General features: G+C 36.5%; 1 protein-coding gene across 1 annotated transcript in view; it reads left to right on the top strand.

The window, feature by feature from the left end:
* Positions 1-24861, top strand: part of BRMS1L (BRMS1 like transcriptional repressor) — a 46392-nt gene that overhangs the window by 1204 nt on the left and 20327 nt on the right. Inside the window, exons 2-4 of the mRNA XM_065872074.1 lie at positions 5071-5161; positions 8947-9074; positions 10857-10936. Of these exons, the coding sequence (XP_065728146.1) occupies positions 5071-5161; positions 8947-9074; positions 10857-10936 (299 nt within the window). The remainder of the gene's footprint in view (positions 1-5070; positions 5162-8946; positions 9075-10856; positions 10937-24861) is intronic.

The following is a 24861-nucleotide window of genomic DNA, read 5'->3' as shown; positions in this document are numbered from 1 at the left end:
ACTTCCTTTTGCAGTACTGGGTTCTACTCATTGTGAGCTATAAATAGTTATAATCTGACTGCAATTAAAGAGCTGTCATAGGTCACCACTTGATTAAATTGCCAAACAAATGCTTAACTATAAACAATACTGTAGGAATTGAGGCAGAGGAAATCTTTTCAGTATAGGGTGGTCAGCAAAGGCTAGATGAAGAAGGTGGGGTTACCTAAATTACCTCGAAGAATGGGTAGAACTTGGATTGGAGTGGTAATGTTCAGGTGTTTCTATAGAATAGTGGTCCCCAACCTTTTTGGAACCAGGGACTGGTTTCGTGAAAGATAATTTTTCCACGGACCAGGGAGGGGGGGATGGTTTAGAGATGATTCAAGCCCATTACATTTATTGTGCACATTATTTCTGTTATTATTACATTGTAATATATAATGAAATAATTATACAATTCACCGTAATGCAGAGTCACTGGGAGCCCTGAGCTTGTTTTCCTGCAACTAGATGGTCCCATCTGGGGGTGATGGGAGACGGTGACACCTGTAGTGTGTTGCTTATGTCCAGTCTACTCCGTGATCTCGTTTTGGCTGCTGTCACTGCAGAAAACCCTGCTTCATGAAGATAAGAGTTGGAAATGGAAGCAGGCTTTTCAGTGCTTTTGTGACAATTTCAGGATATTCCGCCTTGACTTTAATCCAGAACGTATGGAGATCTGAAGTTGTCTCAAACGTACTTTTAAGGCCACCGTCATTTGCGATCTCAAGCAGTTGATCCTCTTCTAGCATTGACAAAGTCGATTTCACCTGGCTTATTCACAAATGGTCGCGGATCCATTTCTTCCCAGTTTTGGGGTCTTTTGTGGTTGGGAAGTAATGTTCAACTCTTTAGAAAGCTGAGATAGGTGATCATGCACCAGCTGGGAGAAAGAAGGCCCTGGTTCAGTCTCTTTCAAAATCTCTGCTAATGTTTGAAACATGTCAGAAATCCCAGTGTTCACTTGTCGCCCCCATAATTCCAGTTTGGCTCTGAATGCAGCCACTTTATCTGCCGACTTGAACACAGTTGTCGTTCTCCCCTGAAGTGACAGGTTGGGTTCGTTGAGCAGGTTGAATATGTCACGCAAGTAAGTTTTGCGACCCATTCTGTGTCACTGAAATGTGCTGCCATTGGTGAATGTTTTCCTAAAAGAAATCTCTGGAGTGGCTCTCATAACTCAAAAACTCTGGCCAGTGATATACCTTTAGAAAGCCATCTCACTTCTGTGTATAAGAGAAGACATGTGTCCATCTCCTCACAGAGCTGCGTGAACAGACATGAGTTAAGGACATATACTTTAATGTGGTTGATAATTTTAATCATATCCTGAAAAATGTTGTTAAGTTCAGGTGACATTTTTTGGCTAGCCAGCATTTCTCTATGGACGACACAGTGCGTAGACTCACATTCAAAAGCAACCTCTTTGACCCGAGTAGTGAAACCAGAAAGCCGTCCAGTCATGGCAGCCGCTCTGTCCATGCATATACTGACACAAAATGACCAATTCAGTTTTCCTGTTATCATTCAAAGACTTGAATAGTTCTGCAGCTGTGGTGTTGGTTGGCAACAAAAGTGCACATAACATATCCTCATGCACATCCTCCTGAAAAATGTATCACACAAAACAAGCATTGTTGCCTTGTTGTCAATATTGGTAGATTCATCAACCTGGATTGTGTACCACGGTGACTCATTAATCCTCTCTAACAATTGTGCCTTGATATCCTGTGCTATTTCATCAATTCATCTAGTTGCGGTGCTAGCCGGAAGAGGAACACGTGCCACCTTTTGAACTGCATTCTCTCCTAAAAGTTCACGACAAACGTCCTTAGCAGCAGGCAGGATCAACTCTTCACCAATAGTAAAAGGCTTCTTAGTTTTAGCAATACGTTTAGCCACTAAGAATGATGCTCTCAGTGCAGGCACATTTGATGAAGTCGTGGCCTTCAGTAATTGCTTCTGTTCTTCGTGTTCACGTCATTTTCTTTTGAAAAACTCCAAAGACTTGTCTTTTAATGCAGGGTGCTTGGTGTCCATGTTGTGGAGCAGTTTTGAAGGTTTTATGGCTTCCTTGGATAGCCGGTTGCCACATGTTATACAAAGTGGGCTTGGAAAATGTAAATCACCTGTTGCAATGAACCTGTAATTTAAGTAGGACTCTTGGTATTTTCTTTTAAACCCAGCTTTCTTTTTGTTGGTAGTCTTAGAGTCTTCTGCTGTCTCATCATTGGGTCTTTCCCCCTTTTCAAAGAAGCTCTTCAGTGATACTTGTTTTTTACTCATTTTGGCTAGGGTTAGCTTGTGGGCTTACCAAAACTGTGACTGAGACAAGTGCACAGTGGGGGAAAGAAGCACGGACGGAAGTGGTAAATAAAATAATGGGTGGGCCATGCGTGGACTAAAGTAAGTGTCGGATTCTGACTTAAAGCCTGCCACAAGATGCAGCTGTACAATTGAAGTACATCAACTCACTTGCCACTATAAAGCCTGCCATCAGATGCAGCTTAATTGTCTCTTGCCACTCACTGATAGGGTTTTTTAAAAAAAAATTTTTAATTTTACTTATTTTTTGGCTGTGTTGGGTCTTCATTGCTGCATGCAGGCTTTCTCTAGTTGCGGCAAGTGGGGGCTGTTCTTTATTGCAGTGCACGGGCTTCTCATTGTAGTGGCTTCTCTTGTTGCTGAGCACGGGCTCCAGGCGTGTGGGCTTCAGTAGTTGCAGCACTCGGGCTCAGTAGTTGTGGCATGTGGGACCTAGAGCATGCTGGCTTCAGTAGTTGCGATGTGTAGGCTCAGTAGTTGTGGCATGCAGGCTCATTAGTTGTGGTGCATGGGCTTAGTTGCTCTGCAGCATGTGGGATCTTCCTGGACCAGGGATAGAACCCATGTCCCCTGCATTGACAGGTGGGTTCTTAACCACTGTGCCACCAGGGAAGTCCCACTGACAGGGTTTTGATATGAGTCTGCAAGCAATTGATTATGGTCTCTGTGCAAACTTATCTGCTAATGATAATCTGTATTTGCAGCCGCTCCCCAGTGCTAGCATCACTGCCTCAGCTCCACCTCAGATCATCAGGCATTAGATTCTCATAAGGAGTGCGTAACCTAGATCCCTTGCATGCGCAGTTCACAGTAGGGTTTGTGGTCCTATGAGAATCTAATGCCGCTGCTGATCTGACAGGAGGTGGAGCTCAGGTGGTAATGCGAGCGATGGGGAGTGGCTATAAAGACAGATGAAGTTCTGCTTGCTCGCCTGCTGCCCACCTCCTGCTGTGGGGACCGGTTCCTAACGTGGTACCAGTCCATAGCCTGGGGGTTGGGGACCCCTGCTATAGAAGGAGGAATATAAGAAAAAGTGCAAAGGCCAGATCTTAAGGCTTATTCAAAAAAGTGAGAAAACCAGTTTGGTTGGGAGAAGGATTTGAGCTAGAAAAGGAAAAGATATAGATGTGAAAGATTTCAAAAAAAGCAGAAAGTGGGATTGATGACTACAAGTTTAAGAGTCAAGGTAAGAAGAAAAACCCAGATACAAGGAGAATGGTGGTAGCATGAACAGAAATAGAAAAGTAAAAGATTTGAGATGAAGGTGGAAGATAGAGTATTACAGACATGTTGTTTTTGAGGTCCTGTTGGTATATTTAAGTCAGAGTGCCCAACTGACAGGTGGAAATGTGGCGTTGGGACCTGCCTGGTATGGGAAGCATAATTTGGAAGTCATCTTCCTAGTCATGAAAATAGGTGAGATTTCAAAAGTGAGGAATACAGAGAAAGAACATCTATACTATATGTGAATACATTTCCTAGGTCTGTAAAACATTTTATCTTCAAGTGTTCTTTTTTTTTTTGTAATTTTAATTTTTATGGGAGCTAGGATCTCGCAATATGACATCTATTTACTAAAATTCTGCCTCTCTAATTTTTATGTTGACCCTTGTGATTTTTCACTGTTTTTTATTCTATCCCAGAAAATAATGAACAACTTAATTTGTGAAAAATGTAATAATAATTTGAACTACAAGTCAAATTTTTTAAGTGCAAAGAAATTATTTAAATAAACTTTGCAGTTTTGCATGTTGTGAAAGCATTTCTTTTCTACCATATGTCTTGCATGTTAAATTTCCACAGTTTTATTCTTCTCCAACCTTGGTACTGGGCCGGTCCTAAGGCTACAGAAAAACTATCCAGAGATAATGGGGAGTGAGTCGTCTTGAGGGACCCACGTTTTAAATAGCCAAGGAATAAGCTATTAGGAGCCAGAAATAATTTTAATCTGTTTCAGAAAAGTTAAAAAAAATTGTATATTTCCTCACTATTGGAAGATAACATAATTTAACTCTTTCTCATAGTTTGACCTTTATTTGATGATGATCAATATGCATATCATTTTGAGCTTCTGTTATTGTCAACTGTATGTGATGTAAAAATAGAAGATATGAAATATAGGACAGAGCTGGTAACTAACAGTTGCTTTCCTTGAAAAGTTTGCTTGTTTTTCTCCTCATTTTCCTCTTTCGCACTGACTGACAGTAATTTGGGGAGAGGGATCAATGGGAATATAAGAGTAGGAGACCAAGATATTCTGTGGTAAACATAATGAGATTAGTCTTCTTTTTTATTTGAACCGCAAATCATCTTTGTGAGCAGTGCTGAAAGAAGAATTCCATAAGTGTTTTTGAGCAATATTAACCTTTAGAGGACATAATCATCTTGGTGCTTAAGTTCTCGTGATTTGGTGGAAAACAGACCAAAAGTGGGTTAATTACTTCATAGTCACAGTTTAATGTTGGCCCTTTAAAATTATTTAAAAATGAATAAAAATAAGAAGGTCTAGAGACTGTTATAGTTTTAATTCATCTGTATTTTAGTTTAAAATCTATAGTGGAAATTATTTTTGGTAAATATGTATTTTAAGGCTGAATGTAGGCCTTGCATATCTAACTTCATATTTCAGTGTTTTTCTTTTTTTTTTTACCATTTGAATTAACATTCAGATATATTTGGAACATAAAATTAATTTTATCTTTGATATTTGCCTTTTACTAACAGAAATGGATGATGAAGACTGTGAAAGAAGAAGAATGGAATGTTTAGATGAAATGTCCAATCTTGAAAAACAGTTTACCGATCTCAAGGATCAGTAAGTAGTGACTTCAGAAGGTCATTGTCACCGAATCTTAACCTTGTCACGTGTACAGTAGCATGAGAGAAATTATATTCACTCTAAACTATTTTCCTTTTCGTGTTTTATGGGACCGACTGATCTGAAAAAGGCTTCGGCTATTGTTTGCCTGCTGAAGACCTCATTAACTAATCAAGGGTTTTGAGGCTGTTTTTGGGGGGGATATAATAAGATTTTTATGTGGGGTTGGTAATGAAAATGTTTTCCTGGGTTGTTGCACCCTTGATTCTAATCTGCTTCATTTATTCCTTTGTTAAATAATTGGATAAAGATAGCATTTTAAAATTGTGAGAATAAGAGAGATATTTCCCAAAGATGGCATAGTGATTTTTGTTTATATCTTAACATTGGGTAATATATACATTACGTGTTTTCACACGCATTATTTAGTTCGCTTCTCTGTAAGGTTGGGAGATAGATAGTCTTATCTCTAATTTACCCATGAGAAGATTGATGCTCAGAGAGGTTAAGTGATTTGTTCATAGTTCTTCAGAAAGGGATAAATTAAGCCAGGCTTTCTGCCTTCTAGTGCAGAAAGTGCTATGGTGTCCCTTCCACTAAGGCACATTACTTTGGAGGAACTGTAGTGGAATAGAAAGAGCATAGGCTCTGAATCCAGGCTTTCTGGACAGATTTCAAAGGTATAATAAGAGATTCGTTATTATCTACTGTAAAGATTGAATGAGCAGTCTGTAAAATTCTCAGCCATTTGTCTGGCATGTAGTGCATGTTTATTAGATACTATTTTTTTCCCCCTGCTTACAATGCCAGAACTCTTATGTAAAGTTGGTAACGCAAGAATGGGCCCCAGTGGTTTGAGAGAACAGAATAGATGCAGATGCAGATTAAAAAAAAATCTTAAAGGTGAGCTTTCAGTTTGGAACTTGCTGGCAAGGTTATGGGGCAAGCTACATTTTAGGAATTGTAAATGAAAGAGAGAAAGACACCTTAACTTATTCAGAAGCTGGCTCTTCAGTTTATGAATCCTTCCTGATTTTGCTGCTTATTCCTTTTCGCCTACTTCTTCCCTAAGGGGCCCAAAGAAGAGATGAAAGCCCATTTAATATCTGAAATTGCCAGACTAAAATAAGACAGGTTTGGTTACCATATGAATCCTGCTGGATTTATGCCATTTCTGGTCTTAACTTTCACTGGTATTAGAGATGAATATATAGATAATGTTACCTGCTAGTGCAACAAATTAATATAAGCAATCCAAAATAATCCAGAGTTTAAAATTGTGGCTTTAAAAAACATGATATTTTCTTATTCTAAAGATTTACATTATTAATTTGAAATCAAAATTAGTTTGGATCCCCAGGAATCCATTATTTGGGCAACACGGAGAGTTCATTCAGTTCATTTGGGATCATTCTGGAAAAGAGGAAGCAAATTTGTATTTTTGTATTTTAGCACAAGTAATCCGTGAATGAATAATTCTTAAACAATTATTTAAGATACACCTATTGAGCTTTTAAAGTGCCTTTTATGGTTATCCAAGAAATGAAAATTGCTGTAAAGCTCTAGTATAATATATTACGTAGGAGAACTTTGCATCTAGTGAGTCATTTGGTCTAATCTTGTTCACCTTGGGGCAGGCAATTGTCTTGAGTATTACTTTCTCATGGCTCACTATGACCACCAGCCAGTTCCCCCTACCAGCTTTATTCATTTCTGAAAGTGTTAAAAGTAGACCCATTGCCACTATTTAATAGGATTCTTTCTCAAGGAATTGGAATCTAGAAATATGTTTTAGAAAAGAAAAATCTTGGCACCAGGTTTATAATTATTTTTTTGTCTTGCCCCATTGCTTTGTGTTTTATTTTTATTTTGTCACACTGTGTATCTCTGTAAGCTGTCTCAAATCCTCTTTGGCAGAGGTGGGAAATATAATAATAATAATAATAGTAGTAATAAATACCCTGCTTTGCCTGTTCTGCTACTACAGGGCACAGTAGTACTCCATTCCTAAGGCAGAAAATCCACAATTTGCAGTTTGTAAAGTGGTGGAAGGTGAGTTCTTCCACCTCCTTAAAAAGATAGAGGAACTTGTGCCATCCAAGTTTCCATTCATTTCAGTGTTCAACATCCAACAAGCGTTAATTGAGCTTCTATTCTGCGAATAGTATTGTGGTTGCTGCTGAGGGACTCATGATCCTTGCCTTTGATGAGTTTATACTTGGATTCCAAGGCTGTAGAAATTATACTGATTTTGAGGAATCTATTCTTTTAAAAGTGAGCTAATTGAATATTGTTCATTCACATATCCTCTTCATTCAAGATGTTCACCTATTCAGGAAACCTTATCAATATTTTGTATGAGTTTGATGTTTTTCAGGGACAGTCATCTTTTTATCAGATTTTTAGCATTTTGCCTAAAGTTGTATTTATAACTTCAAAAACTATAAGTATCATGTTGTACTTTTCTGACTTTACACATTGTATGTTGCATTTTAGAAAAATTTAACCCAGATGTGATAACGTATTATTTTGGCAGTTAATTCAGTTAATTTTTCCCTTTTTGTTTAAAAAAAAGAATAGTTATTGTATTAACACTCAAATTTGCTTTATTCCTTTAGAATCATTGTATAAATCTCTATGCTAATTATGATGACCAATAGTAGACAATTAATATTAGTTGCCTTAATTGTATTGGTTTATATTTTCAAGAGGAAAGAGTGGAATTTTATATGAAAGCCAGGTATCATCATGTTTTCAATAGCCAACTGCTATTTATACGAACACCTACAAGCATAAGCAGTGGTTTCTTTTGGAAGTTACTAGATGCCATCCTTGTGATGTATATGACATATTCTTCACCTATGATGAAGTAATATATGGCAAAAAAATTTTACAAAATGACCTTAAATTGTTTGTCTGCTTTGAAATTTTAGGATGCCCTTGAAATGCCACAAAACTGGGGTTAGAAGTGCCTTTTATAAAGAATGACAATTTAAACATTTTCCTGTTAAAAAAGAGTTAGTTCTGTCCTGCAGGATTATTGCTAAAAATAAACATTGAGTTGTCTCACATACTGTCTTTGATAATCAAGCTAAAGGTATTGGGATGACAGCTGGTAAATTAGGAGTATTTGTATGTGGACTCATAAATAGAGCAACAGGGATTCCTTGCCCCACTTTTCATTTCCCCATCTATTGAGCAACTCATTGTTATAGCTTCTTCATTTGCAGTCTAGAAGAACTGAGTATGCCAGATCACAAGTTCTCTAGCCATTGGTTTTACCTTCATCACTCTACTTCCTCTTTGTTCTTTTAAAAATCAAGTAGGCTTAATATTGTAATACTGACTGCTTTTCAGGAAACTTGGAGAGGAGACAGGGAATTATTTATTTTTGAAAGCTAGTAATGCCTCTATCTAAATTATTCAAAATGATTTTTTTTTAAACTCAGTGTTTATTTGACCTTTTCTCTTAGAATTGATTTATTCTGCAGTTAAAACAAAAACATCTAGAGTGACCAAAAGTGGTTATTTCAGTTGTATTTTTTGTATTGTAAGTTAACTATTAAAGAGTGATATATCTAAAAAATAGAAAGACATTTCTTTGTGATTATGTGTATAAAGTCAAATAATGTAACTGCATTCTTCACTTGAGAGCAAGGCAAAAATACATTTGGTAGGCTATTAGAATATGAATGATATTAAGAAGAGAATGTATAGAAATGGTAAATTGTTAGCCTTTGTTGGGCTTTTAAAATTAATATCTTAATTTTTGCTTTGTTAAGACTTTATAAAGAACGATTAAGTCAGGTGGATGCAAAACTACAAGAAGTCATAGCTGGAAAAGCACCAGAATATTTGGAACCACTGGCAACTTTACAAGAAAATATGCAAATTCGTACAAAGGTAGCAGGTAGGAAAGTGAAACATCTTTTCCATATAGTAGAAAATGAACTCTTCAATAGACTTAAAAGGTGTTTATCAAGTGAGCGGTTGTTGTTAATGGAAGTACAACTGTATTTACGTTGACCAGAGTATTTCACTGTCAGTCAGCCCACAGTTATTTATTAAATGCCTCATGCTTTTCTCTTCTACTGTAGGGGCTTGAAAAAAGAAAAAAAGCCCTCAAATTGCTCACAGTGTTGTTGAGAGGGTACTTCCACATGTGAAACAATTAGAAACCATGATACTTTCATTAAGAGATACTGTTACTATCGCAGTTTAATTCCCTATTAAGGTTCAAGTCCTCAGTATTTTTCATCTGTAAGAGTGATAAGGATTTTTTATTTGTAAAAACATTTTTTAAATGTTTGATCAGGATATTAAAGAACAGAGAATTCGCCTTCAAACCTACAGTTTAGACATGAGTTTTTATTTTGATAAGTTTGATGACTCATTTGTGGCTGTGAATAAATGAAGATGTACTATATTTGTGTGGTTAAATTTCAGTCTTCTGTTTGTAACTGGGATCTGGCCTCAGAATTGTGTCCTACCACGCATAACAAGGGATATATCTATTTGAAGGTCACTTACTGATTTTTCATAGTCAAACTAGAAACTGAAATTTAATTAGTAGAGATGCCGATTGTTTTCTTTTTGAGGGACACTAATTGATCCTCATGTACCTGTTATATAATACCTAAGGCATTGTTGATAATAGGTTATCTTTGTACTAAATCCACCTTAAACCAGATTTTATTCTTGAGTGCTTAGTATTAAGTATGTAGATGATGTGATGCTTAATCTGCTGTCTTTGCATATTGGCTTAGCACACCCTTAAAAGTAAACATGTCCTTAATTTTCCTGGACATTCTAAAAGCACTAAGTGAGACTTAGTGGATGTTTAGGAAATATTACTTCAGTCAATTATTCACTTTTCTGTTAGGCAGCCTCCTTTACTTTTTGATTGTACAAAAAGTAGTGTGTGTGAATGTGTTGCTGATGGCATAGTTCCAGACATCTGTCCCTTGCCTTTTCTATACAAGAAACAGAATTACATTTCTAGGGGCAACTATGGCATACAGTTAAGCATATACATCTAGACCTCTTTGTTTGCCATTTTTGTGATGGCATGTTTGCATGACCATGGTGCCTATTTTATGCTGTTGTCTTGGTACCTCTAAGTTAAACTCACTTGAGCATCTATTCTCTAGGTAAAGCCCTGTTAGGAGCACTCAAACCTCGTATCAGTTTATAAATTTTGTTATATTAGTTTCTACATTTAATCCTCTTGGAAGCTTTGGACTCTGAAGATAAATAATAGTTAAAAACTAGTGGTTTTGATGGTTATGGTATCCAGTTGTTCCTTTGAGTATATATGATTAAGAAACCGGAGCTTATTGACTCTGTTTCCCTTATGAATCCCAAGAGATTGTTTTTCATAGGTGAAGAGTTTTATTTTCATTTTAATCATTCTCTATCAAACATTTAGGAGTATTCTTTAGAAAAATGGGTAAGAACTAAAAATTGCAGTGTAGTTTTTTTCTAGCACTTAAACTCTTATTAGTTTTCTAGTCTTCTTTGATATATATTTTAACTGAGCCTTTTATTTTTAGTTTTTAAAGGTAAAGTTAGACTCACTTGCCAGTTTCTTCTTGATTCATCTTATAAAATAGTTAGGACAGAATTCCTGTAGGGAAGTGATATTGAAACTCCTTATTGCTAACATAATCAGAGTAATTGTGTTTGGTTGCAGGAATCTATAGAGAGCTCTGCTTAGAATCTGTAAAGAACAAATATGAATGTGAAATTCAAGCTTCTCGCCAGCATTGTGAGGTACTGTTATTTTGCTTAACTTTTAAGCTGATTTCAACTCTTCAAGTCTTATGAGTACAGCAGTATAGTAAATAAACTAAATGGAACAAAATTAAATAGTACTTTAGCTCAGCACTTGTACGATTTTTTTTTTTTTTAAATACAGTTGCACTGGAAGCTGTATTGGAAATAGGACACAAGCAAGGGACCATAGAAAAGAACTAAGTGATATAATTTTAGAAGTTTTGCAACTGTTACCTTAAAAAGACTAATTATGTCATCTGGCATCACTGAAAATAGTATAATTAGTATAGTATTCAAGGCTCAAAAAATGTATATCCAGTAGTACAGTTAGATTGTTGGGCTATATTAATTTCTTAATCTCTAGATCTGTTTCCACATCTTAGGGCAAAATTCTCTATGGGGAAAAATAAATTCTGTATGTTGTGTTTATTTTGAATAGCGTTTGAAAACATAGTGCTGATTTTGCAGATAACTTTTCATAAAACCTAGACAAGATCATAAATATACTAGTGAAAATAAGAGGACACGTTCTATGATGATTCTTATCTTACTTTAATGTACCATATCTTTATAAATCATTAAAATACTAAGAATATATAGGTATAAAAATGATGGAGCTTGTTATTTCATTTTCTTGGTTACAATTGAGGTGAAACGTCTTTTGGTGTGTACTGGCTGCTTGGATTTTCTTTCCTAAGAAGTGCCTGTTCATATCTTTTGCCTTTACTTTGGGCTTTTAGTCCTTTCCTCATTGACTGTAGAAGTTCTTTATATACTCTGGATACAAATGCATTGCTGGTTATTGGCTTTGCAAATATTTTTACCCAGGCAATGGAATATCTTTTCACTTTTTCTGATGACCTTATGGACAAAATTTTACATTTTAATGTAATTGAATTTATCATCTTTCCTTTATGATAGATGCTTTTTGTGCCTTCCCCACTTTGAGGTAAAATGATGTATTTTCTTTTAAAAGTTGAAATTTTGCTTTTTAACAGATTGCTAAACTGCCTTTAATTAATTTTTATGTGTGGTTAAAGTATGGCTCTAATTTTACTTTTTTGCATATGGATAAGTAATTCTCGACACTATTTATTATATTCTTCATTGTCTTCCCACTAATCAGCAATCCCATCTCTTTTTTTTTTTGCGGTACGCGGGCCTCTCACTGTTGTGGCCTCTCCCGTTGCCGAGCACAGGCTCCGGCAGGCTCAGCGGCCATGGCTCACGGGCCCATCCGCTCCACGGCATGTGGCATCCTCCCAGACCGGGGCACGAACCCGTGTCCCCTGCATCGGCAGGCGGACTGTCAACCACTGCGCCACCAGGGAAGCCCTCCCATCTTTTTTATATCAAATATCCACATATGTGTTGGCTTGTTTTTAGCTTTTTTTCATTTGTTCCATTGGTCTGTTTGGCTCTTTCTGCACCAATGTCACAGCATCATTTTTTACAGCTTTCAGTCTAGTAAGTCTTAGTAACTCAATACCCTAATAATTTTATCTTGCTCTTTTCCTTCTTACAATTGTTATTGTTAAGTTTTTTTGTTTTTTTTAGTAACAACTTTTTAAAAATGGCTTTTTATTTTCTGCTGCTGCATAGAAAAGTAATTTATATATTGATATTATATCCAATCTTATCTACCTCTCTTGATTCTAATAATTTAATTACAGATTCTTAGATTGTCCATGTAGATAATAATGTCATTTGTGAATAATAGCAACTTTTTTCTTCCTTTCTGATCTCTTTTTTTTTTTTTTAATTTTATTTATTTTTGGCTGTGTTGGGTCTATGTTGTTGCGCGCGGGCTTTCTCTAGTTGCGGCAAGCGGGGGCTACTCTTTGTTGCAGTGTGCGGGCTTCTCATTGTGGTGGCCTCTCTTGTGGAGCACGGGCTATAGGCATGAAGGCTTCAGTAGTTGCAGCACGGTGGGCTCAGTAGTTGCGACGTGCGGAATCTAGGGCGCACAGGCTGCGGTAGTTGTGGCTCTCGGGCTCTAGAGCGCAGGGTTAGTAGTTATGGCACACGGGCTTAGTTGCTCTGGGTCTGGGATCTTCCCAGACCAGGGATCAAACCCATGTCCCCTGCAATGGCAGGTGGATTCTTAACCACTGTGCCACCAGGGAAGTCCTCTGATCTCTTCTTATTTGTTTCACTTGTCTTAATGGCACTGATAGCACCTCTAGTACATGTTGGAATAGAAGCAGTGAAAGCTGGTCATTACTGTGTTCTTGATTTTAAGGGAATGCTTCTAATGGTTTTCCAGTTAGTATGATACTTGATGTTTGGTTTTAATAAATACTCTTTTTATCAAGTTAAGGAAATTTATTTCTTTTTTTCTAAGAATTTTCCCATAAATATTGTTAGAGTTTATTAAATACTTTGTCTGCATCTGTTGAATTAGTCATTTTTTTTGCACTTAAATTATTAATGTATTTTCTGATGTTAAACTGTCCTTGGATTCCTGGAATGATTATTTTTCTTGTGCATTACAAGATTCAGTTTGCTGATATTTTGTTTAGAGGCTTCATTTCTATGTTAATAAGTGAGATTTAATTTTTAATTCTTATATTATCTTTGTTTGATTCCAAGATACATAAAATAAGTTAGGAATATTCCATATTTTTCTCTTCTTATAGAAGCATATATTTAACATTGCAATCTTCAGTTCCATGAGTGCTTAGTACATCTTGTCTTTATGATGCATTTTTGAAAACAATCTCATAGTAGGGTTGCAAGAAGGTACAAAAGAACTTGTTTGGTGAACATGAGAATGAGTTGGCAACATGATGCTCCATAACCCCTGAATACTGTAATGAATATTTCAAACAAATGAGGGATGTTCTCTTACATAACCACACTAAAATCATCAAAATCAGGAAATGTACATTGATATTGTTACTACCATCTAATCTTATGACTCCATTTAAGTTTTAGCAGTTTTCCCTATAGCAGTCTTTATAGCAAAGAGATGCAGTTCAGAATCACATGTTATCTTTGTCATTGCATTTAATTGTCTTGTCTTTTTAGTCTCCTTCAGTGTGGAACAATACCTCAGTCTTCCCTTGGTTTTTTAATGATCTCTACATTTTTGAAAATTTCAGGCCAGTTATATTATAGAATGTTCCTCAATTTTGAGTTGGTCTGCTGTTTCTTCATGATTAGAACCAGGTTTTGTATCTTTGGTAGGAGTATCACAGCAATGATGCTGTGTTCTTCTCATTGAATTCTAACAGGCAGTGCACAGTTTTGATATGTACCATGATAGATTATGTACACTCTGATCACTTGGTTTAAGTGATGTCTTCTAGGTTTTTCTAAGTATACTTAACTTTTTCTCATTGTGATTAGTAAGTATTTAGTGGAGAAGTACTTTGAAACTGCAAATATCTCATTCCTCGTAACACTTTCAATTTATTCATTTATTTATTTATATAAGTATATGCATTGTTTCCTCACTCTTTTTTTTTTTGTCTGCTTCATCTTTCAATTACTGAGGGAGGTGAGTAGAATTTCTCTCTGTGATGGTGGATTTGTTAATACCTCCTTGTATTTATTTCTTTTATTTTCTTTGTGATATTAGTTTTCTTTCATTTCCTAAGAAAATTCACATACTCTTCTTTTCAATATAGTAAAGTCATTCATAATTTGAGATCTGGAGGCCAAAGGTGCTAATGATGAGATGCGTCACAATGCGTGTCCACTGTCTCAAGTTCCTTTGGTCAAAAAGGATTGTACAGGCCCAGAGATGCTGTAATGCTCATGATTCCAGAGCACCCAGTTGAAACTTATCTCTCATGGAATTTCTTTCATCTTTTTCTTTGTTTTGTTTTATTTTTTCCTTTTTTCCTCTGTCTTCCTTCCTTCCTTCTTTCTTCTCTTCCTCCCTTCCTCCCTCCCTCCCCCCAACCCGCTCTCTCTCTTCCTTTCTCTCTCTCTCTTTTTTTTTTTTTGCGGTACGCGGGCTTCTCACTGCTGTGGCCTCTCCCGTTGCGGAACACAGGCTCCGGACGCGCAGGCCCAGCGGCCATGGCTCACGGGCCCAGCCACTCCGCGGCACGTGGGATCCTCCCGGACCGGGGCACGAACCCGCGTCCCCTGCATAGGCAGGTGGACCCTCAACCACTGCGCCACCAGGGAAGCCCTTTTCTCTCTTTTTAAAATTAGGGTAAGAACACTTAACATGAGATCTACCTTCTTAACAAATTTTAATGTGTAATATAGTATTGTTAGCTCTAGGCACATGGTTGTACAACAGATCTCTAGAACTTAACCATCACAGATAACTGAAACTTTATACCCATTGAACAGCAACTCCCTGTTTCCCCTTCCCCATAGCCCCTGGCAACCACCATTCTACTCTCTGCTTCTATGTGTTTGACTAGTTTATATATCTCATATAATTGGTATCATGCGATCTTTGTCCTTAAGTGACTGGCTTATTTCACTTAGCATAATGTCCTCAAGGTTCTTCCATGTTGTAGCATAAGGCAGGGTTTCCTTCTTTTTTTTAAAGAATGAATAATACATCATTGTATGTATATATCACATTTTCTTTATCCATTCATCCTCAGTGTACATTTAGGTTGTTTTTCACATTTTGGTTATTGTGAATAATGCTGCAATGAACACAGGAGTGCAAATATCTTTTCAAGACCCTGATTTTAGTTCTTTTAGGTATATACTCAGAAGTAGGATTGCTGGACCATATGGTAGTTCTATTTTTAGTGTTTTTGGGGAACCTCCATACTGTTTTTCACAGTGACCACACCATTTTACATTTCCACGAACTGTGCACAAAGGTTCCAATTTTTCTATATCCTCACCAACACTTATTATCTTTTGGTTTTTGAATATAGGCATCCTAACAGGTATTAAGTGATACCTCGTTGTCATTTTGATTTGCATTTTCTTATGATTAGTAATGTTGAGCATCTTTTCACGTACCTATCAGCCACTTGTATGTTTTTTTGCAGAAATGGCTATTCAAATCCTTTGCCCATTTTTAAAATCAAGTTCCTTACATATTTTGGATATTAACCCCCTATTAGATACATGATTTGCAAATATTTTCTCCCATTCTGTTAGGTTGCTTTTTCACTCTAGTTGTTCCTGTGCTGTGCAGATGCTTTTTTGTTTTGATATAGTCCCACTTATCTTTTTGTTTTTGTTGTCTTGTTTGTGCTTTTGGTGTCATATCCAATAAATCATTGCCAAGACCAATGTCATAAAGCTTATCCTCCTTATTTTCTTCTATTGGTTTTACAGTTTCAGGTCCTACATTTAAATCTTTAATCCATTTTGAGTTGATTTTTGTGTATGGTGTAAGATAAGGGTCAAGTTTTATTCTTTTGCATGTGGCTTTCCAGTTTTCCCAACACCATTTGTTGAAGGTCTATCCTTTCCCCATTATGTAGTCTTGGTACTGTTATTGAAGTTCAGTTGACCATATATGCATGGGTTTATTTCAGGGTTCTTTATTCTGTTCCATTTGTCTAAATGTTTATGCCAGTACCATATTTTTAAAATTACAATAGCTTTGTAATATATTTTAAAATTAGGAAATGTGAGGCCTCCAGCTTTGCTCTTTCTCAAGATTGTTTTGGCTGTTTGGGGTCCTTTGTGTTTCCATATGAATTTTAGGATTGTTTTTTCTATTTGTGTAAAACAATGTCATTGGAATTTTGATAGAGGTTACATTGAATTTGTAAATTGCTTTGGGTAGTATGGACATTTTAACAATATTAAGTCTTAATAACAATATTAAGTCTTTCAATCCATGAATGTGGGCTTTCCACTTATTTGTGTTTTCTTTAATTTCTTTCATCAATATTTTACGTTGTCAGTATACAAGTCTTTCGCTTTAGTTTATTCCTAATTATTCTATTATTTTTGATACTCTTGTAAATGGGATTTTTTATTTTCCATATCTTTCATTCTATAAGTTTTTGCTTTATATATATATATATATAGAGAGAGAGAGAGAGAGAGAGAGAGAGTCTGTATTAGCAGACTCACATATTTTAGAATTTTTATTTTTTAATAAATGTAACATTTTATCCTTTTTTATATACCCTTCTATCTCTGTAACAGTGATTTTTGCCTTAAAGTCTATTTTGTCTGATAGTTAAAACAGCTACCCTAGTTTTATTTGGCTTGGAATTTTCCTGATAAAAGGTTTTTTCATCCTTTTTTTTTTCCTCTCACTTTTTTCTGACCTTTTATTTTGGGTGTTTTACTCGTAAATAGCATAAGCCTTGAATTAAAATAAAATTTATTTTAACAATCTCTGTCTTTTAACTGATAAATTTAGTCCAATTATATTGATGGTGATTATTTTGATATTTAATTCCAACCTGTTTTCAGTTTGTTCTGCTTTATCCTTTTTTTATTCTTTCCTGACCTTTTTTGGGAGGTATGTGTGATTTATTGAGTTTTAAAAATACATCATAAAGTTATACCCTCTATTTCTATTTTAATGATTACCTCCATGCCTTCCATTTCTATATTTTAATGATTACCTTAAGTTTTTAACATGCATACCTACATTAGTAGAATCTAAATATTAATTAATAACTGTCCTCCTCCTTAGAACTCTTATAAAGGACCTTAGAACTCTAACTCCAGTCACTCCCTCTCAAATTACAAGGTATAGTTGTTTACTATTTTAGTTCCATCTTGTTTTTCATACTTTAGATGAGACGTTATTTTGATCTCGTAAATTTAGTTCTTTTTAGGTTTATCCACAGTTTACTAGTTTCTTGTTCACTGTTTTTGAATTGCAACCCTTCCTTGCAGGTCTATTTTCTGCTTCTTGAAGAACATCCTAGGCATTCCTTCACTGAGAGTCTGTTAGTGGTAAGCTCAGTTTTTATTTGTTCAAAAATAGCTTTATTTGTAAAAATTGTGAAAGGACAGTTTGGGGGTTATAACATTCCAGGATGACAGTTATTTCCTGTTAATGTTTTTAGGATCTTACTTTCCATAGTCTGTGCTAGAAGGTTACAGTCATTTGTAGATAACTTTTTTCCTTCCCTTCGCTGGCTGCAAAAACTCTTCTCTTTGTTGTTCTTCAATTTCTCTACTGTGTGTCTCCATAGAGATTATTTTTCTCTCCTGACTTGGATTTGTTGTGCTTTCTGAATCTCAGAATTTGTTCTCTGTTAATTCTGGAAATTTCTCAGTTGTTAACTTTTCTGGTATTGTCTGTCTTCCATTTTCTTTCCTTCTGTCTTCTGGAACTGTGATTAGTCATCTGTAAGGCCTTATTCGGTTTTCCATATTGCAATAATTAATTCATACTTTTATTCAATAAGTAATTATCTGACATCCTTCAGAGCCTAATTCTGCTGTTTTTTATTTCTGCCAAACCTCACACCTTATTTCCTTATTTCCTGATTCTGGAGGTTTTATTGGTAGCAATTCTGTGAGCCTTGGACACAGGCTGTAGCTCTTCAGAGAGTGTCTGCTTTTATTTCCGCTGAGTTGTTTCAGCCAGGCATCCTGGTATGCCAGCACCACATGACTGCTTTCTGGCTTTGGATTTTCTGGAAGATGCAGGGTCTATATTTGAATCCCAAAGATGTAGAAATCGGGCCCAAGATGACATATTTTCAGGGAAAACTTTTTTCCGCACTTATTGCCTAGGCTGAGACAGATAGATTTCCCTCAGGTGGATTTTTTCAGTCGCCCTTTTCACTAAAGGTAGTAACCCTTGAGGACCATGCAGGGATCCCAGTTCCCCCCAAGATCTTTCTCTTTTAACCAAATAGCCATTAAAAGTGATGCCTCTCCATTCAATAACCAGCAAATACCCTCAAGGAAACCCCAGCTTTATTTTTATTTATTTATTTATTTATTTTTTAAACATCTTCATTGGAGTATAATTGCTTTACAATGGTGTGTTAGTTTCTGCTTTATAACAAAGTGAATCAGTTATATATATACATATGTTCCCATATCTCTTCCCTCTTGCATCTCCCTCCCTCCCACCCTCCCTATCCCACCCCTCCAGGCGGTCACAAAGCATCAAGCTGATCTCCCTGTACTATGCGGCTGCTTCCTACTAGCTATCTATTTTACATTTGGTAGTGTATATATGTCCATGCCACTCTCTCACTTTGTCACAGCTTACCCTTCTCTCTCCCCATATCCTCAAGTCCATTCTCTGGTAGGTCTGTGTCTTTATTCTCATCTTGCCCCTAGGTTCTTCATGACCTTTTTTTCTTTTTCTTAGATTCCATATATATGTGTTAGCATACGGTGTTTGTTTTTCTCTTTCTGACTTACTTTACTCTGTATGACAGACTCTAGGTCCATCCACCTCACTACAAATAACTCAATTTCATTTCTTTTTATGGCTGAGTAATATTCCACTGTATATATGTGCCACATCTTTATCCATTCATCTGTTGATGGACACTTAGGTTGCTTCCATGTCCTGGCTATTGTAAATAGAGCTGCAATGAACATTTTGGTATATGACTCTTTTTGAATTATGGTTTTCTCAGGGTATATGCCCAGTAGTGGGATTGCTGGGTTGTATGGTAGTTCTAGTTTTCGTTTTTTAAGGAACCTCCGTACTGTTCTCCATAGTGGCTGTATCAATTTACATTCCCACCAACAGTGCAAGAGGGTTCCCTTTTCTCCGCACCCTCTCCAGCATTTATTGTTTGTAGATTTTTTTTGATGATGGCCATTCTGACCAGTTTGAGGTGATATCTCATTGTAGTTTTGATTTGCATTTCTCTAATAATTAATGATGTTGAGCATTCTCTCATGTTTTTGATGGCAATCTGTATATCTTCTTTGGTGAAATGTCTATTTAGGTCTTCTGCCCAGTTTTGGATTGGATTGTTTGTTTTTTTGATATTGAGCTGCATGAGCTGCTTATATATTTTGGAGATTAATCCTTTGTCAGTTGTTTCATTTGCAAATATTTTCTCCCATTCTGAGGGTTGTCTTTTTGTCTTGTTTATGGTTTCCTTTGCTGTGCAAAAGCTTTTAAGTTTCATTAGGTCCCATTTGTTTATTTTTGTCTTTATTTCCATTTCTCTAAGAGGTGGGTCAAAAAGGATCTTGCTGTGATTTATGTCATAGAGTGTTCTGCCTGTGTTTTCCTCTAAGAGTTTGATAGTGTCTGGCCTTACATTTAGGTCTTTAATCCATTTTGAGTTTATTTTTGTGTATGGTGTTAGGGAGTTTTCTAATTTCATACTTTTACATGTACCTGTCCAGTTTTCCCAGCACCACTTATTGAAGAGGCTGTCTTTTCTCCACTGTATATTCTTGCCTCCTTTATCAAAGATAAGGTGACCATATGTGTGTGGGTTTATCTCTGGGCTTTTAATCCTGTTCCATTGATCTATATTTCTGTTTTTGTGCTAGGACCATACTGTCTCGTTTTGTTTTGTTTTGTTTTTGTTTTTGTTTTTGCAATACGCGGGCCTCTCACTGTTGTGGCCTCTCACGTTGCAGAGCACAGGCTCTGGACGCGCAGGCTCAGCGGCCATGGCTCATGGGCCCAGCCTCTCCGCGGCATGTGGGATCTTCCCGGACCGGGGCATGAACCCGTGTCCCCGGCATCGGCAGGCGGACTCTCAACCACTGCGCTACCAGGGAAGCCCCATACTGTCTTGATTACTGTAGCTTTGTAGTATAGTCTGAAGTCAGGGAGCCTGATTCCTTTAGCTCCGTTTTTCGTTCTCAAGATTGCTTTGGCTGTTTGGGGTCTTTTGTGTTTCCATACAAATTGTGAAATTTTTTGTTCTAGTCCTGTGAAAAATGCCAGTGGTAGTTTGATAGGGATTGCATTGAATCTGTAGATTACTTTGGGTAGTAGAGTCCTTTTCACAATGTTGATTCTTCCAATCGAAGAACATGGTATATCTCTCCATCTGTTTGTATCATCTTTAATTTCTTTCATCAGTGTCTTATAATTTTCTGCATACAGGTCTTTTGTCTCCTTAGGTAGGTTTATTCCTAGATATTTTATTCTTTCTGTTGTAATGGTAAATGGGAGTGTTTTCTTAATTTCTCTTTCTGATTTTTCATCATTAGTGTATAGGAATGCCAGAGGTTTCTGTGCATTAATTTTGTATCCTGCTACTTTACCAAATTCATTGATTAGCTCTAATAGTTTTCTGGTAGCATCATTAGGATTCTCTATGTAGAGTATCATGTCATCTGCAAACAGTGCCAGCTTTACTTCTTCTTTTCCAATTTGGATTCCTTTTATTTCTTTTTCTTCTCTGATTGCTGTGGCTAGGATTTCCAAAACTATGTTGAATAATAGTGGTTAGAGTGGGCAGCCTTGTCTTGTTCCTGATCTTGGTGGAAATGGTTTCAGTTTTTCACCATTGAGAATGATGTTGTCTGTGGGTTTGTCGTATATGGCGTTTATCATGTTGAGGAAAGTTCCCTCTATACCTACTTTCTGCAGGGTTTTTATCATATATCGGTGTTGAATTTTGTCAAAAGCTTTCTCTGCATCGATTGAGATGGTCATATGGTTTTTCTCCTTCAATTTGTTAATTTGGTGTATCACATTGATTGATTGATTTGCATATATTGAAGAATCCTTGCATTCCTGGGATAAACCCTGCTTGATCATGGTGTATGTATGATCCTTTTAATTTGCTGTTGAATTCTGTTTGCTAGTATTTTGTTGAGGATTTTTGCATCTATGTTCAACAGTGCTGTCGGCTTGTAGTTTTCTTTCTTTGTGACATCTTTGTCTGGTTTTGGTATCAGGGTGATGGTGGCCTTGTAGAATGAGTTTGGGAGTGTTCCTCCCTCTGCTATATTTTGGAAAACCCCAGCTTTAATATCAGGTTAGCACACTGGTTTTTAACTCCTTGTTTATATTTGGTCTTTGGTGGTAATCTCTTATTTTCTTAAGGGATTAGCTATACCTTATAAAAAGAGTTCTGTGGTGTTTTATCTAGAATGTCTGTCTAGGTGTGGTGGAAGTTTTGTTTTGTTTTTTGTGGATATCTCGTCTACTATATTGCCATAAAAGTCAATAAGATATCTTCAAGTAATGTTTTTTACTTAGACAATTATATTGATATTCTTTCTCTCATCATTTTTCAGCTTTGACAGTCCTCCCTCCTCCATAGAGATGCTAAATATTTACCTAAATTTCTTGTGGTTTAGTTATGGCTTGCTGTTTTGTATGTTTAATACATAATTAATATTATAAGTACTCTGTTTAATTATATAATTAATCTGAAAATACTAGTAGTTCAAGGGCATTTTAGATAGGAAATAAAGGGTGAATGGGAACTTACATTTAGAGTGTTACGTGTTTTACATTCTTTCTCTCATTTTAGTACTTACAATAACTTTATAGCATAGGAATTATCTTGATTTTTATGAAGGGGTTAACTGAGGCTCAGAGAGGTTAAATAGTTTGCTTGGGGGTCACACAATTAATAAGCAGCAGACCAGGATTGAAGTCCTTTGATCTTCCTAGTCATTCATGCAGTTTATCATTAAATCTGAACTTGTTGTTCAGGGCTTTGTATCTGCTTGTTCCTTAGTTCTACATTTGACTCATATAGAAATAACCTGAGAGGCAAGGAAAGTGGGAAGAAGGAAGACACACTGACAGTTGTCAGAATAAAAGTTTGATTAGCAGCAGATAGGAAGGAGGGGCCGGGACCAGAGACTAGACAGGTTCACACAGGTATGCACATAGAGAGTGTGCCAAAAACCACAGAGACAATCAGGCAGCAGATGGTTTGTGTCAAATTAAGGGAGAAAATCATATTTATAGAATACTACAGTGTGCCAGGCACTAAGATGGGTGGAGATGCTTTATTGAGGTTATCTCATTTAAGCCTCCCCACAGAGCTGCAAATGAGTTTTCAGATGCGACAGCAAGTGGTAGCAAGGTCTCAGCCAGGCCCTTAGGGTTCAGGGTTAGGATTTCAGTTCTTGAGAAGATTGGTGAGAGCTCTTCAGAGCTCTGATTTTTTGGTTGTCTATTCATTTAATCATTTTTTGTTTTCTGATTGTAACGTTAATAACTGTCTATTGAGAAAACTTGAGAAGTAAGTCTAAAGAAGACAATAGAAGCAACCATAATCTACCACGCATAAGTAATTACTGTTAATAAGTATGTGTGTTTGTATAATTGTTTTTCACATAGCTGATATGACTCTATGTATAGTATTTTGTATCCTAACTTTTTTATAAGCAGCATTTCATGAGCGTTTCCTTATGGCTCTAAATACTTTTTTTGGGGGAGTCATTTTGTGCTTTATTTTTTATTTTGAAAAATTAATTTTTCTTCTAGTTTTATTGAGATATAATTGACATAACACTGTGTAAGTTTAAAGTGTACAGCATAATGATTTAATTTACATACATCATGAAATGATCATCATAATAAGTTTAATGGACATTCATCATCTCATATAGATACAAAATTAAAGAAAGAGAAAAAAGTATTTTTCCTCGAGATGAGAACTCTTAGGATTTGCTCTCTTAACAGCTTTCATATATAACATACAGCAGTGTTCATTATATTAATCATGTTGTACATCACATCCCTATTACTTGTTTATCCTATAACTGGAAGTTTGTACCTTTTGATTGTCTTCATCCAATTCCCCCTCCCTAAATACCCTTTTAAAAGTCAGTTTTTACGGGGTAATGTGTGTACATATTTCTGAAGGCACAGGCTTGTAATGAAAAACAGCAGTCCCTCTCCCATCTCCACATTTTACATCCCAGCAGCAATTGTCTATCAAAATCTTTTATCTACTGCTTCTGGAGTTTACCTTCATATTTCTAAATAATATCAGTTTTAGATATTACCTTTTGGTTTCCTATTATGAAAGCTGAGGATTCCATAATAGTTCCCCTCATCTCATTCTTCCAATATTGTTGTGTCACAATTTTTGTTCTTATTGTAACTATAAATATTGTTTACTGATCCAAGAGTTATACTTTGCTTAAACTTCCCTTTTTGTACAACTATTTTTTTAACCTTGGGATTAATTGCTTCATTTATTGTTTGTTAGTTTTCTCTTATTTACCACTTCTTCCCAGAGACTCCAGCAGATTTATGAAAACCCCCAATGCCATTTTCCCTGTGATCAAATGCATCAGGTAATCCATGAGACCCATTTCCTTCTGGAGTCCTCCCTCCTGGGCGCAACTCCTCCACCCCTGGACCCCTTGTTCACCTGTTCCTTCCTGCTACATCCTTCAGATGCTTTCTAGGCCAGCTGCATCTCTGTCTTTAGGGGTATCTCTTCACCATCGCCCTGGAAATTCCCTTTACATCTTTCCTGCTAGATCTTGTTTTCTTTTTTCAGTTTCATAGAGTAGCTTCTTGGGAAAAAGTGTACAGAAGTTAGTTGTTTGAGACCTCTTGTATTGATTATCTATTGCTTTGTAATAAATTACTCCAAAATTTAGTCGCTTAAAACAATAATCAACATTTATTATTTCGCAGTCTCTATTGTCAGGAATTTGGGAGCCACTTAGTTGGGTGGTTCCGACTCAGGGAATCACATGAAGTTGCAGTGAAGAGGTCAGCCAGGGAAGCAGTTGTCTGAAGGCTTGAGGGGGGGCTGTAGGATCTGCTTCCCAAGTGACTGACTTCCAAGGCTGGCAAGCTGTTGCTGGTTGTTGGTTGGAAGCCTTAGTCCCATGGGCCTCTCCACAGGCTGACTGAGGGCCCCCATGACCTGGTGACTGTCTTCTCCCAGAGTGAACGGGTCACGAGAGCAAGACAGAAGTGACAGGGTTTTTAATAACTTAGATTTCTGCCACATTCTGTTCATTAGAGATGAGTCACTAAGTCCTACCCACATTCAAGGGAAGAGGAATTAGACTCTACCTTTTGAAGGGAGGCATGTCAAACATTTATTGGACATGTTTTAAAACCCCTACATCTTTCATTTCCA

The sequence above is a fragment of the Phocoena phocoena genome, chromosome 2 (assembly GCF_963924675.1).
Source record: "Phocoena phocoena chromosome 2, mPhoPho1.1, whole genome shotgun sequence".
NCBI lineage: Eukaryota > Metazoa > Chordata > Mammalia > Artiodactyla > Phocoenidae > Phocoena > Phocoena phocoena.
The sequence above is the reverse complement of the archived record's forward strand: the minus strand, read 5'-3'. Positions and strand labels throughout refer to the sequence as shown.